Source organism: Tamandua tetradactyla, chromosome 9 (assembly GCF_023851605.1).
Source record: "Tamandua tetradactyla isolate mTamTet1 chromosome 9, mTamTet1.pri, whole genome shotgun sequence".
NCBI classification, from domain to species: domain Eukaryota; kingdom Metazoa; phylum Chordata; class Mammalia; order Pilosa; family Myrmecophagidae; genus Tamandua; species Tamandua tetradactyla.
In genome coordinates, this window is record NC_135335.1 from 99,110,643 (window position 1) to 99,128,026 (window position 17,384).

At 37.9% G+C, this 17,384-nt stretch overlaps 1 protein-coding gene across 4 annotated transcripts in view; it reads left to right on the forward strand.

The window, feature by feature from the left end:
- ITGA2 (integrin subunit alpha 2) overlaps positions 1-17,384 on the forward strand; it is a 97,446-nt gene that overhangs the window by 23,867 nt on the left and 56,195 nt on the right. For all 4 annotated transcript variants that reach the window (XR_013157958.1, XR_013157959.1, XM_077117127.1 and 1 more), the window contains 2 exons: positions 3,753-3,873; positions 16,120-16,229. Coding sequence is in view for 2 of the 4 variants with exons in the window: in XM_077117127.1 (XP_076973242.1) it covers positions 3,753-3,873; positions 16,120-16,229 (231 nt within the window). In the remaining 2 variants the exon portion in view is untranslated. The remainder of the gene's footprint in view (positions 1-3,752; positions 3,874-16,119; positions 16,230-17,384) is intronic.

Consider the following 17,384-nt stretch of genomic DNA (forward strand, 5'->3'; position numbering starts at 1 on the left):
ACAAGAAGTCAGTTTGAGAGTCACTGCATCTAACAGAGAACTGGAAATGTATAATTTCATGAGACAGACTATGATTTTCTATGCCAAACTCTTCACCTCTTCCAACTCTTCTATTTTGGACCACTATGCCTGCTGCCTATTGGCTCCTTATGCCTGGAACTTTGCCCTCCTCTTTATGTAGCAAATTCCAACTTGTTCTTCAACATCCATATCAAATGCCACCTCCTCTCTGAAGTCTTCAAGGTTAGATACACCCTCCTCTCAACTTTTGGCTTAAGGCTTTTTGTACCTCCCTGTCTTTTGACACTCATCGCGCTGTCGTATAATTATTTGATTTTTTAATCAAGTTGCTAAAATGGAAGATCGAAGAGAGCAGCTTTCTTGCCCATTTTGTTGACTACTATATCCTCGGTCCTAGAATATGCCTCCATACAAAGAAACTGGGTAGATATTTGTTGAATGTTCTATGTATTAGTATCTGTTTAATAGTGTGTACAGGCGTGTAGACACGACTGGGGGAAGGAAACAAAATGAACTAAATATGGTTCTTATTCTTCTGGTCCTCTCAGATCAGACATGAGGATGGGCATGGAAGAAAATTATGATAAACACTGATATTACAAAGGAGAAATAGACCTCAAATTAGGCTGAATGCTTCCATTAAATTTCTATAATATGTTAAGTGTGAAATGATGATATGGATGATATAACTATATGTTATAAAAAAAATAAGTATTGGGAACCCAGATTGTCCAGATTTATCAAAAGATGCAGGGTCTTGATGGAAGTGCTTAAATGGTGGGGGAAAAAAAAGAGATTAGGATTAATGGAGTGGAAGTTGGGTGATGGAGTATGAAATGGTTTCTGAAGAAAATGAGCAGACTTTGTGAATGATATTCTAGACAATAAGGTTGAGAAGATGAGTCAGACCAAGAAATCAGAGCTTAGCCACCAACTGTGTGACAATGAACAAGGAAAACATTCAAGCTTTATGAGTTCCAATTTCCTTATTTGTAAGTGGGTAATAACAGTTCCATTTTGGCTGTTTCACAGGCTTGTTGTGGGATCATCTAAGTCAGAACGATTCTGACATAGGCAGGCAGATAGAAGCAGTAAGCAAAAGGAGGATTTAAACCATTATGGTTTAAACAATAGAGGGAAAAAAATACTGGAAGGAAATATATCCAGATTAACTTTTATTACATTCAAATGATAGGACTAGGAGTGATCTCTCTCCTCCCAATTGTCTCCATATTCCAAATGATTGTTAAAGAACATATATTAATTCAAAGTTCATTTCATTCAGCAAATATTATCTTAGATGATGAGGAAGTAGCTGTGAAAAAAAGACAGGATCTGAACTTTCAAAGGACATGCAGATTTAGTAGAGACAGACACAAATCAAGATGAATATATAGGATACTTTCTGATAATAAGTGCTATAATAATGGTTAAGTAGGGAGTTGTTACTAAATGGAGGTGTCAAAGAAGACAGGTCTCTACAAGAAGAACAGAGTCCTAAGTGCCGAGTTGGGAAGGAATGTCCCAGGCAGAGGGACAGGCAGCTACCTGCAAAAACCAGGGGACATAAGGAAAGTTAGGGTGGGTGGGTACACTGAGCAGGGGAGGGTGGTAAGACGCGACGTCAGAAAGATACGCAAGGGCAAGGTCATGAAGGACCCTTGAAATCATGGCAAAGATCCTGGATTTTATTCTTAACATGGCAAGGCTTTGAGAATTTAAAGCAGAGAGATGAAATGATCTACTATATATTTCTAAATCATATTATTCAGGTATATATACACATATACATATACATGGACATGATATATACACATATATAGCTATATACATATATGTCATACATATATATAATAAAATGCAACTGTTGGATGATAAAATGAACTCCCCCATGACTGCATGCCATAACATGTTCTGCCAAAGTCGAAGAAATGGCGTGGGGGTGAAAAGGGATGAGATCATTGTATACACAGCCACGTGTGTTCTTCCCAGCATTAGATGTTTTTAAAATGGGAGCAGTTTGGCATCATCCCTTTAAGCTTTCACTAGTATGTCAGATAATTGGTAACATATTCCAACAGCATTTATTGAGCTCTGCACAGTGGAGTGAAGATTAACTGTTGATTGGTAATAGAAGCCATCTGAAGGTCACAACAGTTCTGTGCTTAATTTGCTATTTTTTTTTTTGCATTTTATTTCCTCAAAAACAAAAAGAATCAATCGTGCATATGAAAAATAGATGTTGAAGAGAAAATTTGCCAGTGTAGAGCTTTATGGATTGTACTGCAGAGTGTTTCAAAATTAATATTTGTGCTTCTCTTCCTGGCAGTACATATTTCTAAGAAATAATGAGCTGCCCTCTCTCTCTCTCTTTTTTTTTTTTTTTTTTTTTTTTTTTGGCATGGGCAGGCACCAGGAATCAAACCCGGGTCTCCGGCAGGCAGGCGAGAACTCTGGCTGCTGAGCCACCGTGGCCCACCCAAGCTGCACTCTCTCGAGTGAAAAAAATACCTGGTAGAGGGATGCTTTTGGCACTTAGAGAGGCACATTGACTTCTTTAAGCCTCCAAAGCTCCACTGACTCATTATTACTTTGGAGCACTATACAGAATTGGCTCCCAAAAATACGGAGGCACAATGGAAGAACGAACCATTTTCTTCTGGCTTTTCAGTGCCTAAAACAACAGACCTATGAAAGACTGTACAGTCAGGGCTGCCTAGAAAGTTCATTTGTGAAAACACACATTAATGGAACGTTGACGTCGATTTTTAATAGAATCCACTCTCCTTCAGTGTGTACAAAGACAAATATCAATCTCAAACAGCAAGGAGCATATTACCATCTCAGTAGAGAATATTAATATACATACAACCTTCCTTTCTATAGAATAGAGAACTATCAGTGTTCATGCTATCAATATCACAGAAGCAAAACCTCATCAGCCTTGTTCTTTCCTCCCATTCGTTTTCCATCAAAACAAGATTAAAAAAAAAAAGTCTATCAAAGCTTTATCCTCTATGGTCTTTTGTTCTGTTGTTTGAAACAATGATCATTTTTTTTTGCTAATTCAGAAAGAAGCATCAAAAATCAAAGCCGCTGGAATAAAAGAGATGTGATACCTTGCCTTATATTTTTATTCTCAAAAGTCATCCCTTGTGAAAGAAAATTGCACAATTTTCAAAGAGCTGTGATTTTTTTTCCCCTTCTTTGATGTAGTCAGCAGTGCTTTTTCAACAGACATGTCACACAAAGTGCATATCAAGATGTTCAGTGGAATTGGGAAGAAATAGGAGATACCCCTCAGAGCCTATCCTTGGCTGGCTTGGACTCATTTCATTAGAAAAGACAAATACGATTAAAATTACTTAAGAATACTCAGAGGTAACGTAGTTGTTTAAGAATTCGCACTCTTGAATCAAACAGTCCTGTGATCAGATCCTGTTCCCATACCTTCCAGCTGGAACCCAAAATCTTCTCTGCAAAATAAAGACGATATTAGCAACTATCTCCTGGGCAGCTATGAGGATTAATGATATAATGAGTATAAAGTACTGAGCGTGGTGCCCAGACCTAAAATAGGTGATTCAGCAACTATTAGTTTTTGGTAAAACTTTGATAAGGAGTATAATTGTTACATCAAACAGGTTTTTCAAGGTTACCTTTGAGATCTATATTACAAATTTATATCCACAAATTGTAAATATGGACTATGTTTTCATTTTTCTTAACAGGCATTTTGAATTGCTGTGTGGCATACAATGTTGGTCTCCCAGAAGCAAAGATATTTTCCGGTCCTTCAGGTGAACAATTTGGCTATGCAGTGCAGCAGTTTATAAATCCCACAGGCAACTGGTAAGATTATCTTATTTTTTATGACATCAATAAAATACTAAATGCATCTTATATTTAACTCCAAATTGCTAGTTCAAATTGATGTTCGACTATACTATTAATGAGTGGCCCTCAAAATCCTTAAATGGAGGCTCTGTCTTTGACAGTTCACAATTGATTGATAATTAATGGGACAAAGCATATGGGCACTAGTAGTTTTTTTAAATCTGGATAGAAAGTTCTCTAAATGCTCCATACCAAATTCGTAAAACCAATTTTAACCATGTATATATAAATATAAAGATACATATATTATATTTATGTAAAGATTTCTCATTTTAGCTAAGGCTGTCTCTGAACCATTTGTGCTGATTGGATTATTTCTAGGTGGTAGGATTACTTGATTGCCTCCTAAATTTTCTCCCTCAGCAAGGCTTTGTCCTCTCTGTCATTCTATTAACCTTATCTACTCTTTGTGGTGATGGTTCCTCACAAGCATCCATGCAAAATTTTTACAGAAGGGCCTTCTTCTACCATACTAAGCAGCTTTTATTTTTGCTCCGAAAGTGTCCCCAGTCCTGAAATGAGGTATAGTGGTTGTTTTTGAGCCATCATGGCCTTTCTCCCAGATGAAAAACAAACACCTTTATGGAGATGGAAATATATGTTGGTTTAAGTTTTCCATACTAGCAATGAAAATCAACTCAAGGGAACAGACAACTCAGAGTTGTGCCCGCTGGTGGACAGTTGTCCTGCTCGTGGAATCTCATCTCACTGGGCAGCAGAAGGTTCCAGACCTTCCCCAACTCACTCTGGAAATAGATATTCTGGACCTTCACCCTCTGGAGCTCTTTTCGATGATGAAACAGGCTGTTTTCTGCTTATTAACATCAGCTATACTGTATGATCTTGTTTTTGTATGATGCTGAGGTTCCAAACAACTGAAATCAAAGGAGCATCTCGGACCCAGAGTATTCACATGTCGGAGCATGCCTGTTAGTGTGTTGAGGAACCAAAATGAAATTATCATTAGTGAGCAGAGTGGTCCTCAAAAGGCTTCTTAGAAGAATATGAATCGTGAGGTAGGTTTTAAGTGGTGGAGATGAATAACCAGAGAATTTTGGCCAGGAGACTTGGGAAGCAATGTCTGTGAGAGCCAGGGCACCTCCACTTCTGCGCTTGCTTGTCAGCCATCTGGAATGGCAAGAACAGTCGATTTGGAGAACCGAAGAGTACCAATTACTATAATCATTTGGGATATAAGAGAGAGTTGCATCCCTAACAATGACCAAATCATGCTTTGATAACCATAAACCCCTGGTAAGGAGGCTAGAAAGATGTTATAGCTGGTTTATTTATGACCTTGGAATCTAGAAGAGAAAGTTGCTAATTATTCGCAACTTTACTTCTCCAGCTCTAATTCTTTCCTTAACTCCAGACTCTTATATCAAACAGCCTATTCAACAGCTCCATTTTAATGCCTAAGAGACATATCAAATGTAGCCGGAGAAAACAAATCTGATTTTCTCTACCAGCTGACAAGGCCAAAAAAAAAAAAAATCCCTCACTATTCTTTCTCTTACCTCTTCCATATCTAACCCGTTAGCAAGTCCTGTTGACCTCATTGCCAAAATACATATTATGTCTGACCATTTCTTATCATTTCCCTGCTGTTTCCCCAATTGAAGACAATTCTAGCTCTTGCAGGCAATGTTGCCTCAGCTTCTCAACTGCTCTCCTGCTTCTCTTCTTATCCCTCTTTATTCTACTCCCTTCATAGCAGCCAATATGAGCTTTTGAAAATATGATTCAAATAATATCATACCCTCCATTAAAGCCCTCGAATGGCTTTCCACTGCAATCAGAACAAATTCAAATTCCTTAATTTTCCCTTTCCAAGGCCTGGAGCACAAGATTCGCTCCTGACATCTGTCATTAGCCTGGCCCTGCCAAGGTGCCTTGCCACAAGGGGCAGGACTAGGGACAGGATCCAGGTGAGTGCATTTGCCCAGTTCTCCGTTACCCATTCCAGTGCTAAAGTGGGTTACACTTAGGACAAGTGACCTTACAAACTCTCAGACTCAAGGAAAATAAGATGAAACCTGGAAATCCAGAATTGCCTATTTGTTTTGACAATTGGCACGGTGCCCTTCTCCACTCCTAATTTATGGCAATTGCACAGACATTTTGGAAATAGCAGATGTGGGAAGGGTTGTTTAAACATTAACTATCCATGTGATTCTAATCAAGTAAACTTTGGGCACAGAAGAAGCTATTACCATGAGTCTCTAATAAGTTGTGAGTCTTTTCATGTAGATTTTACAAACACACACACACAGGGAGTTTTGTTTTCCTTTAAGCCTTTACTTCTTATCTGAAGCTGCCTTTTTAACAGTCTAAAATGAGAGGGATAATTTAAGAAGAAAGATTATCTCCCAGGCAGACCACTAGTGGAACCCTCTGGCCGTCAGTCAAGCTGTGGTCTGCCTCCCTCTCGGTGTAGGTTCTACTTCCAGGCCCTCAGTTTGCACACAGGATGTTCAAATGTAGATGATGCAATTCTTATCACAAACAATTCTACAATAGAATGAGATATGTCTAAAAATCATTTCCTGGAGCTGTAGTGCTATTCATTGTCTCTGTTTGTCTAAACTGAGAGCCTGTCTCAAGAACAATCTGAGCTCATTCCATGACTCAAAAGTGATATAACACTACAGAAACTTGTGTGATGAAGACAGACTGGGAATGGGGGGTATTTCCAGTTGTAGAAATGCATTTTCTTGTTCTAGCAAAGACTAGTTCATGCTTATTCCTTAAGAAGACAGTAGAAATGTAATGAACATGTGTCATGGAAAAAAAATCCATCTATATATGAGTTTATGTTATAGCTTTCACTTTACAGTTAAGAAAAATTCTAATAAAGCTCTATGTATGTCATAAATACACAGATTGTCTTCCATGGATATGCCTGTAAGAGAATTTTTAAAAATGATACAGAAGAAATATTCACCTCTACAAAAGCCATCAAAGATTATGTAATTTAGTACTTTGATAATATTTTTCAGTTCTCTTTCTATACCCAAACACATAACACTCATAATGACTCTAGAAGCTTTGTGAAATATCTCTTTACAGATGAGGGAACAAGACTTAGAAAGGTCAAGTAATTCACTAAGATTAAACAGCTAATAAGTAAAGGAGATAAATTAATGCAAAACAGAGACAGATGAGCCAAATGTACATGGCTCTTTAAGTGTCCAAGGAAGGGAATGGTAGAATGTAACTGGCATGTATACATTTTATCTTAATGTGAACTATTAAAAATAAGATCAACTTTCAATATTTTGAGCTAAAAGTTCTGTTACAGAATTTGTCCTGTCACTTGTCCATTGGCTGTACAGTTAACCATTGCTAGTTCAGGGAGATTGGTTACGGTCTATCTTTTCATTCTCTCAGGCAGAGGGACTTGTCATATAAGTTGAGAACTGGCTCATGAGGGTTTGACCCTTCACTTCCCCATCCTTGGCTGGGTGACTTTGGGAAATATATGTATTTCTTTTTATTTATTTTGGAAAGTCACACAACCTCACTAGAGCACAAAGAGAGTGCCATCCCTAACAAAGTGGAATGCTTTGAGCATCTCTTGAGAGAATAAAAGCAAAGCACTTCAAAAACTAAATTGCTGTGCATGTGTGAGCTTCGATTAGTAGCACTGTGTAAAAAGATATACAAAGGAAATTGGGGTTTTCTAAGTCCCTAACCCTCCACCCCCATCTGTTCTCATTGTGTCATGGATTAGCTTCCATTCATATTGGATGGGCCTCAGTCCTTTTCTTCTATTTCTTGACCAAGAATGTTATTCTGATCCCTTTCCAAAAAATGCATCTTTGCCTTTCATTGTGGTCTTTAAATATTAGCCAGTATCAGTTCTTATGTCTCTTTCTAGAGATAAAATTTTCTTGCCATTAGATTGTCCTGGGGGTGTCATTTAACATTCTTATGTTTTCTATTCACAAGGTTGGCTTTTATTTTAAATTTAAGATACATGTATTTCTTTTTATTTTTCTTTAAATTTCAGTTCCTTTTTTACTAGCTTGTAACTTTTGCAGCTATAAAGAAGTAGGATTCTTACTGTAATGTATTATTACACTTTATTAAGTTTGAAGAACCTGTTGCTGATACTTTGATTTATTATCTTTATCCTATTGCCATACAATTAAACCATTATCAACAGCATGTAGTAGAAATGAGCAAGGTGGAGTGTCACCTATCAACCGGAGCTTACCCTTGGCTAGTCATCAGGGTGGGGTGAATAGGGAAATAAGAACTTTTCAGAACACTGGCCCTACAGATCATCTAGTATTGATTCAATCACATTTGTCATACCATGCTTGCTAATTTTTTCTTCACTAAATTAAAATAATTTTGTAGCTAAAGTTTTTAAGTGTTTCATGATACCCAGCATAATTACAAATCTGTACTAGTAAATATTCCTTTCTCTAACTTGCTTCTCTCTCCTGCCACTCTGGACACAAATTTGCGTGTGCCTCTACAAACACATGAACATGCATACACACACACACGTCTGTGATTTTCATATGGAATCGCTCTTCAGATAACCCAGTTGGGTTAGAATGTCTAGAGCCCTTCAATGATCTGTGAATATCCTCCAGGCCTCACTAGCTAGTCATAATTTTAAGCATTTTTCTGCAATAATGCCTCAATATCTGTTTCTGGAATAAAGTTCATTTACCAAAGTTTAATGAAACATACAAACATAACTTCCTGGTGTCTGATTGTCTAAAACATTTGTATCCTTCTAACTCTATCTGGGAAAGAATCTGGGAAATGTCAATTTGGTAATTTGTTTATGGCTCATCTGCTGGGGAGAAAAATGAGAACCTCTCTTCTGGAACAGCTCTAAGAAGATCTAGTATGATACACACTATTGGGGACTTGGAATCAGAGGACATGGTTACAGATCTAGGCTTGGTTTCCACTTAGACACAGATTCAGGTTCTTTATGGGAAAACATGAATATTTACAAAGATCAAAGGAAATAATACAATAAAAGTGATTTATATGTACTATGAAGCAGCACACAAAAGCTGTTATTGTTTTTATCAGCAATAAAGCAATCATCTACCTCAGTCTACACCTAGTTTAACAGTATCAGCTCATGGACTTTGATTTATGAAAATGTAGTGGTATTAAAATTGTTCCTCACCCATGGGATAAGCCCAAGAATGTGGCATTTGTATCCTCACCAGGCTTTAAATAAATATGTCAGCTTTTGATTTTACCTTTAGGAAAATTGCATGTTGGATGAATCAGAATAGCAGAATCAGTTTTTCATTGAATCACTTGTTTTCAGCGCAAAGCTGATTTTCAGGGTTTTTCCTTTTCTTTTTCGTTCTCTTTTTCTTTTTCTTTTTTTTAGAGACAGGACAAAAGATTTAAGATGTTTTAGCATTAATAAGGTTGATGGATGCTATATCCTGGAACTGAAAGAACTTGTGAGGTTAGCCATCGCACTATTTGATAAAGCAAACAGGCAGCCAAATAAATCTAAAGCAGCATAATGAGGTTTAGATACAAAAACTGCCTTTCAACATATGCCAAAAAGTATACCTATTAAACTTATAATAGCAATATTTCCCAGCCAAGAGCTAAAAATGAACTCACTTTACCTGTCTTTCTCCTTCCCAGAAATGCCAACTCTTCATAGGTGAAGTTTTTCTGTCATAAACTTCTTTAACATTTATGGGCAGATAGTAGGTAGTCATATAGAAATGTTTTAGGTTGCTAATGCTGCCAGAATGCAATATACCAGAAATGGAATGGCTTTTAAAAAGTGAATTTAGAAAGTTACAAGTTTACAATTCTAAGTCCAGGAAAATGTCCAAATTAAGGTACCAACGAGAGGTGACCATCACTCAAGAACGGCTGATGCTGTCTGGAACACCTCTGTCAGCTAAGAAGTCATGTGGCTGGTGTCTACTGGTCCTTGTTTCCAAATCCATTGCTTTCAGCTTCTGATGCCAGTGGTATCTTCTCTGTGTCTGTGGACCTTCTTTTAGCTCCTCTGGGACACAACTCTGTGTTCTGGTTTGTTTAGCATCTCATGGGAAGGCACAAGGCAATGTCTGCTAGGCTCTGCATTTGAGGTGTTTTTCAAAATGTTTGCTGTTTTAAAGAACTCTAGTAAACTAATCAAGACCCACCTTGAATGGGTGGAGTCACAGCTTCATCTAATCAAAAGGTCACACCCACAATTGGGAGTGTCACAGCTCCATGGAATTAATTCAATCAAAGCTTGAACCCTAAGCAGTAGGTCTGGCACCACAAGATTGGGTCAGGATCAGAACATGACTTTTCTGGGGTACATAATAATTTCAAACTGGGACAAACTCCCTAGAACCCAGTGTTGTCAGTAGCCTATGCTAAACGATATTAGGAATAATGTTTATATTTGTTCACTGTAGGCTTTGAAATTTCCCAGCATTCATATAGATATTATATGCAATAGGCTTCTAATCTCAAATAAAACATCCACTTGGATGTTTCTGAAACTTCAGAAATACATCATACTGAACTCCTGAACTCCCTATCTCAAAATCTTCCTCTCATATGATGATGGCATTTTCTTCCGTTGAGTTTCTCAGTTAAACACCTTGGAGTTATCCTTGAATCTTTTTTTTTTATTCAAAAGCCAAATCCTTAAGAAATTCTGCTGGCTCTACATTCAAAATAGATCCAAAATAAGACTTCTCACCACCTTCACTTCTACCAGCCCCATGCAAGCCCTCCATCATGTTTTGCAATTACCTTCTAAATGTTTCACCTGCTTCACTTTAGCCCTGGTACATTTCTTCTGAATATAGCAGCTTTCAACATCCCTCTAAAATGTAAGTCAGATCATAGTAAGACTCTGTTCAAAACTTCCCAATGACTTCTCCATTTCTCACAATGGGAAGTCCTTACAGTTATGTACAACTCACCTCATGTTCTGGTCCATTGTCATGCTTACCTCATCACCTGTCACTTTCCCCTCACTCACTCCATTCCATCACAGCCTTTTCCTTTGCTGTTCCTGCTGCCTGGACTACTCATTCACAAGAATTTTACGGTTGACTCCTTCATTGCTTTCAAGACTTTGCTTTAAATGTCATCTTCACAGTGAGGCTATCCCTGACTATCCTGGTAAAAAAAAAAAAACAAAAAAACAAAACAGCCTCCACTCTACATTTCCAGCTCCCTCCTACTCTTTTCCCCCACAGCCCTGGTCACTGATTAACATTGGACTTACTTACTGGATTCTTGTTTGTCTTCTCCAGCTAGAATGTAAGCTCCACAAGGCCAGAAAATATTGACTCACTCATTTGCTTGAATGAGTGTCTTGAGTCATTTCTGACACATAGTATTCTGGCCACCACATATAGTCTCACAGGTTGTATACTGCACAAAGCCAAGATACAGTATTCATATAGACTTTCATGGTGGTGCCCCCTGGAGTTGTGCAACATGTGAGCGCCGTAGGAGCTCAATAAGCATTTGCTGAATTGAATAAAGCATAAAGTTTTGCCCTACTATTTTAAGTACACCTTTTCAGTAATCTCTAGAAAAAGTCCTCCAACTGACAGAACATTTGGAAATTTTACAGACTCACAGCCCAAAGGAAGATATTTATAACGTCCTCTGGATTGTGGGTTTGAAACTGCCTACACCACCATAAATATTGTTGACAAACGAAACCGAATATTTTCAATTCCACTGGAGGTGGGCAAATTGGCTTTGTTTTGGAAGTCCACATAATCACTATTTTCCCACAAGATAATGGAACAGTAGGTGTTGTTTAAAGTAGTTTTGGAAGAATTCCCAGTTTCACTCTAAGAAAAGCTTTTATCTTGGGATTTTGTTTTTATTTGAGAATCAGCACACATGATTGTTCGTGGAGCTGTTTTTGGTTGAGACTAAATTAAGTCCATTACTTCATAGAGGCTTTAACGTACATTAACCCACTGACGTATCCTATTCCCTACCTTTTCAACATTCTCTCCTGACATGTCTCTTCCTGCTACAGCTCATGACAAAAAGTCTTTATAGATAGATTGGACAGTCTCTGGCCTCTTCCTGTCTGATTAATCTAAGAATGTCACAATTCCCTCCGAGTGATATCATAGCTGGGAGGTGATAGAGTTGTCAAGAACTTCTCTGAGGGGTTGGGTGGAAGTGAGCAGGAGAGTCTATTTGAAACTTTGCCAATAAAAGAGGTGGAAAATGGTCTTGAAAATATTCTCTGTAGTCCCTGGCACGACCTGCAGGCTATGTACCAACGAGGGTAAGAATGAGTCACATCAGATGAGGCCATCCTTGCTGTTCTTTTCAACTGTTGCCAAAATAGTCTAATGTTTTCTGTTGTCTTCTGTGAAGAATTCAATATGACATAGCACTGTTAGAGATTTGTATGTACTTTCTTTTGGAGAATTTCGTGTACTTTCATAGCCTTTTTGCGAAATGACATAGAACTGCAGATGATTGCCACTCTCTTCTTCCTGTCTGATTAATTTAGGAGAGTCACAATTCTTCAGGTAGTAGTAGTGTTGTAATAACCCTTCCTTAAGCAGTGAGGTGATCAAATCCTGAATGAGTAGACAAGGTGGAAGAAGGTGAGGGGGTGAGTGTCAGGAGACTCTGACGATAGCACATGGCTTTTTGAAACTTCTCTTGGAGAAAATAAGTAGCTGTAGAGCAGCTTTGCTACAGAAGGTTCTGAGGAACAAAATGGCTTAATTCTAGGTCAATAACATCTTTTGCTTCTCAATGCTTCTCTCTTGGGCCCTGCTAAGGATTGATAGGAAATGCGTACAACACGGGTTACCCAAATGACCACTTCTGGTGTTACCTGAATGCGCCATATTCTTATCTGCTGCCATAAACATAAAAAATGTATAATCCTGGGTCCCACAGGGTGGATGTGCTTATGAAGAAGGACAGCTGGGTCTGGTGGCCAGCCAGCAGCCTCCTTACACACTGCACAGCCACACACCATAAACACAATAGGTGTCGTCTAAACCCTCAGTTTCCAGTTTCTGCTCCTTGTTGGGTCTGGAACCCAGCCATCTGTTCATATAGTCTTCCCAGTCTGAACCCTCTGCCAGGGCTTTATTTTGCTCTGTCTTTATGTGGCTCACCTCTCTGCGTGTCAGTGGCTCCATGTGTAAAATGGAAATAAAATGATAAAATTTATCTCAGGATCCTTTCATAGATCAAATGAGCCATGCGGTTGTAAGGTTTGTTATAACCACTGGGAACTCCCAGCATGCCAAGGGGCAGAGCCACACTTCCCAGGACAGTTTCCTGGTACAGGGTCCTATTCTGTTCTCCACACAGACTCCACAGGTCAGTTGTTCATTTCGAAGAGGAATTTGTTGTGCAACAGATTCTCTGAGGCTCAATCAGGAACAGCTAAGATACAGCAGTAAACGATGTGACGCTGAGCTCTCAACTCGGTGGACTTTTTTCACCTCTTTTTTAAAAAATTTATACTTGGACAAAGAACAGGCAACTCAGTAAGACTAGAATTAAGGAGTTTTCTACTTAACTTTCCTCAACGAAGAGAGTTCTTTTAAATAATAATGTGGAATCATACATTCATTCATTTGCTTTAATAGTCATTCCCTCAAAAGTAGTTATTCAGTGCAGCAGGTACAGACCTCCTGGCATGCATAGGCCTTAGTGAGAGATTTAGTCAAGTAATGAGGCAGTTACAGGGAAATATGAAGATCTGGGATGGCAGCCACGTGCTATGGAAGAATTTAGGGAAGGCATCTGTTCTAGTTTACTAGCTGCTGGAATGCAATATACCAGAAATGGAATGGTTTTTAAAAAGGGGAATTTAATAACTTGCTAGTTTACAGTTCTAAGGCCAAGAAAATGTCCAATTGAAACAAGTCTATAGAAATGTCCAATCAAAGGCATCCAGGGAAAGATATCTAAAGAAGGCCGATGATATTCAGGGCTTCTCTCTCGGCTGGAAGGGCATATGGCAAACACAGCATCATCTGCTACTTTCTCTCCTGACTTCCTGTTTCATGAAGCTCCCAGGGAGACATTTTCCTTCTTCATCTCCAAAGGTCACTGGCTTGTGGGCTCTGCTGCTCACGGCTATGTCGTTCTTCTCTGCTCTCTCTGAATCTCTTATTCTCCAAAATGTTTCCTCTTTTATCGGACTTCAGAAACTAATCAAGGCCCACCCTAATGGGTGGAGACATGTCGTCACCCAATCCAGTTTAACAACCACTCTTGATTACATCACATCTCTGGGGAGATGATCTCTACAGTTTCAAACACACAATGCTGAATAGGGATTAGAAGAAACGGCTACCTTTACAAAATGGGATTAGGATTAAAACATGGCTTTTCTAGGGGACATCCTTTCAAACCAGCACAGCACCTCATCTAGATTTGGGAAAGCATAGAGACTTTGGAAGAGCCAGCGAAACTTCTGGAGTAAGTGGTGTCTAGTAGGAAGCCTAACCAATAAGTAGAATGTTGCCAGGCAGGGCACTGCCTCTCTGAAGGTTTAGAAACAAATGAGACCCTGACTTGGTAGAGGAACAGACATCAGGATGACTGAAATATAGAGTTTTGGGAAAGTGCAGGGAAAAAGACAGGGTTGGAGAAATAAATAAGAGCTAGATTATTTCTGTTTCTTATACTTTAAGATGCATAAAATATATACGTCTTTATTTTATTTTATCTCTGCACATAAGAATCAGAGATAATGCTGTGTAGTCCAACTGGGGAATGAAGACCTAGGATTGTACAGACTAAGAAAATTGAGCAAATAGAGGAGAGTTTCTACTGTACAGATGTCTCCATAAATTTCTTAATTTCCTCTGTATTGTCATGAATTTGAAGAACAGCAGATAGGTTGAAATGTGCATTCCGAATCCTGCTACTGATTCCCTTCCTCCATAAAAGTGAGTATTGGGATTTAATAATATCCAGCATTTAGACTTCTTATTTAAAAATATAACCTATATGTCAGGTATTATTATAATCGTGACTTTGGGTAACTTTTTAATAGAAAAATAGTGCTAAATTATCTGCTCTTAAAAAGGCAAAAATATTTCCTCTCAACTCCAAAAGGGAACATATATCATTCAATTCATTTGTATTGTTATTATTGTATCTGTCATATATTTCAAACAGGTTTGCTAAATTTACTAAAAAGAAGTGTGCCTTAGTCTCTTTGTATCTACGAAGGCACTTAGGATGGGGAAAATGCTCAATAAATGTTGTTTAATTGATAACAATGAAACATTTATGCAGACAGTCCCTGAAAGAATTTGTTTCATAATGAGATGATTTAATTCTTCCCAACTTTGATGAGAAAAAAAGATGGAGTGAATATGATCCCGTAAGAACTGCACGCTGAGTCATTGACCTATTAAGGTTTCTAAAGATCAGATTATATTAGGTGGACTCTTTCTGTCTATTCTGTGGCCAGAAGATTCTGGTGAGTGGTTGTACAGGGAACTGGGCAGCCTCTGGTTGGGGGAACTGTGTAAGAAGTGGAAATAACCAACGGAAGGATGTGAACACCAGTTTCTCTGTCTTCTGTGCCCTATGTTGAAGCTATATTTGCATCGTTACAACCCAGGGAGAACCCCATAGTATTTTTACTCTATAATTTTGCTTAAAATCCCCCTTTAAGGCTATAAATATAAAGCTAGCAGATTACTCATCTGCTTCCTAAATTGGTTAGCATATTAAAATGCCTAGGGCATAGAAAGTATTCAACAAATGCTAATTGCTGCTCTTGGTAAGAAAGAAGAAATTCAAAATAGCACAATAATTTTTACATTCATTACCTGTTAGTTTGGAAGCATAGAGTTAAGTAAAATCTGTTACTAAATTTCTTTTACTTTCTTTTTAATCTATGAAATAGCTTCTAGAAAGTTTTCAACTCCATAGGCAGCTCATTTGCATTTGTGGCACACATTACATATCTGTTGGGCGGCACTGCTTCGGAGAAACCCCATCTGAGGTGTTGTGGGAAAATTTGTTTTGAGGACACTCTTCAAGGATCTTACTCATCTACGAGGAAAGGAGAAAGTATCAAATTATGGCCGAACAAATATGGGTGTTCATTTATCAAAACTTGAAATTAAATGTGCTTTCAACTGTTTCATGGACAGGTTTATCTTTTAAAAAACTATAGTTAACCTTTTATGTCTAACAAAATGTTCCTGTTTCTAGGTTACTGGTCGGTTCCCCTTGGAGTGGCTTTCCTAAGAACCGGATGGGAGATGTATACAAATGTCCCGTTGATCTATCCACTGCTTCATGTGAAAAACTGAATTTGCAAAGTAAGTTGACCTTAGCTATGTGATTTCTTATAAATAACAAAATCTCATTTCCTGCATACCAAACAACAACCGCAAAACCAATTATAGTTCTGTCTTAATGAAATATAGATAGGTTGTTTTTTTTTTTTTTGGCTTTATGTCTTGAGTCCTATAGAGCTCAATTGTATTCCAAGTTTCTAGTATAATTTGAAGACCTGATTTAACATGATCCATGCTGTCTCGTAACACCGTCTACCCCCAGACTGTGGAATGGTTTCCATCCACTCTGAGCAGGATTATTTTGCTGATTACTTGTGAAAACATGAGGCTAGCCATACCCGTGTCCCTCATCTTCTCAAGACAAACCAGTAAGTACAGAAATGTCAGTACTAGGACTAACCTTGGAGGTCCTGAGAAGCACTCTGTATTTTGGAACATATCTAAATGGTTACATTCTAATAAAAAAATCATGAACTGAATAATTCTCCATGTTAGTTATCTGCATTTCAAATGCGAAATGTTACTAAAGGTGCAAGAACTGAAACGCTACACAAGCAATAATTCCTGATGCAAGCCGATTGTTCCTCAGTTTGATCATCATTATGCTAATAAAAAGCCAGCACTGAAGAGTTACAGAGCTCTCCTGAAAAATTAAGGCATGAATTAGGAAAATGCAGTGTTCTGGACATCAAGGGCGATGGGAGTTTCAAAAATGGTGATTAAGAGTTTAGGGCAAGTATATTTCTCAGGCAATTCTATATATCTAATGTCTGGCATGATTTCTGGTATTAGTAGGTTCTCAGTAAACATGGTTTTAGTGAAACAAAGGAGGTATCAGTGGTTTCAAATGCTATGGAGGTTGAAAATTAAGAGGATTGAGAAAAGATCATGGGCTTATTTAAGGAGGTTGTGGGGACTCTAGCTGTAGTATGTCATAAACATCAGCTGTAATATATATTTGTAATTTTAAAAAATAATGCAACTATTTAAATTTAATATAACTATTAGTAAAATTATATACATTGTACTAGCATATCTTTTTAATTACATTTATATAAAATTAAAGACAATACAAATATTCACATGAAAGTTCTATTATTTTCTTTCTACATCCCAGTGGATCACCTTATATATTATGCACTGGCCTAGAGTACAAATCCAGCAGTGTTGATAGAA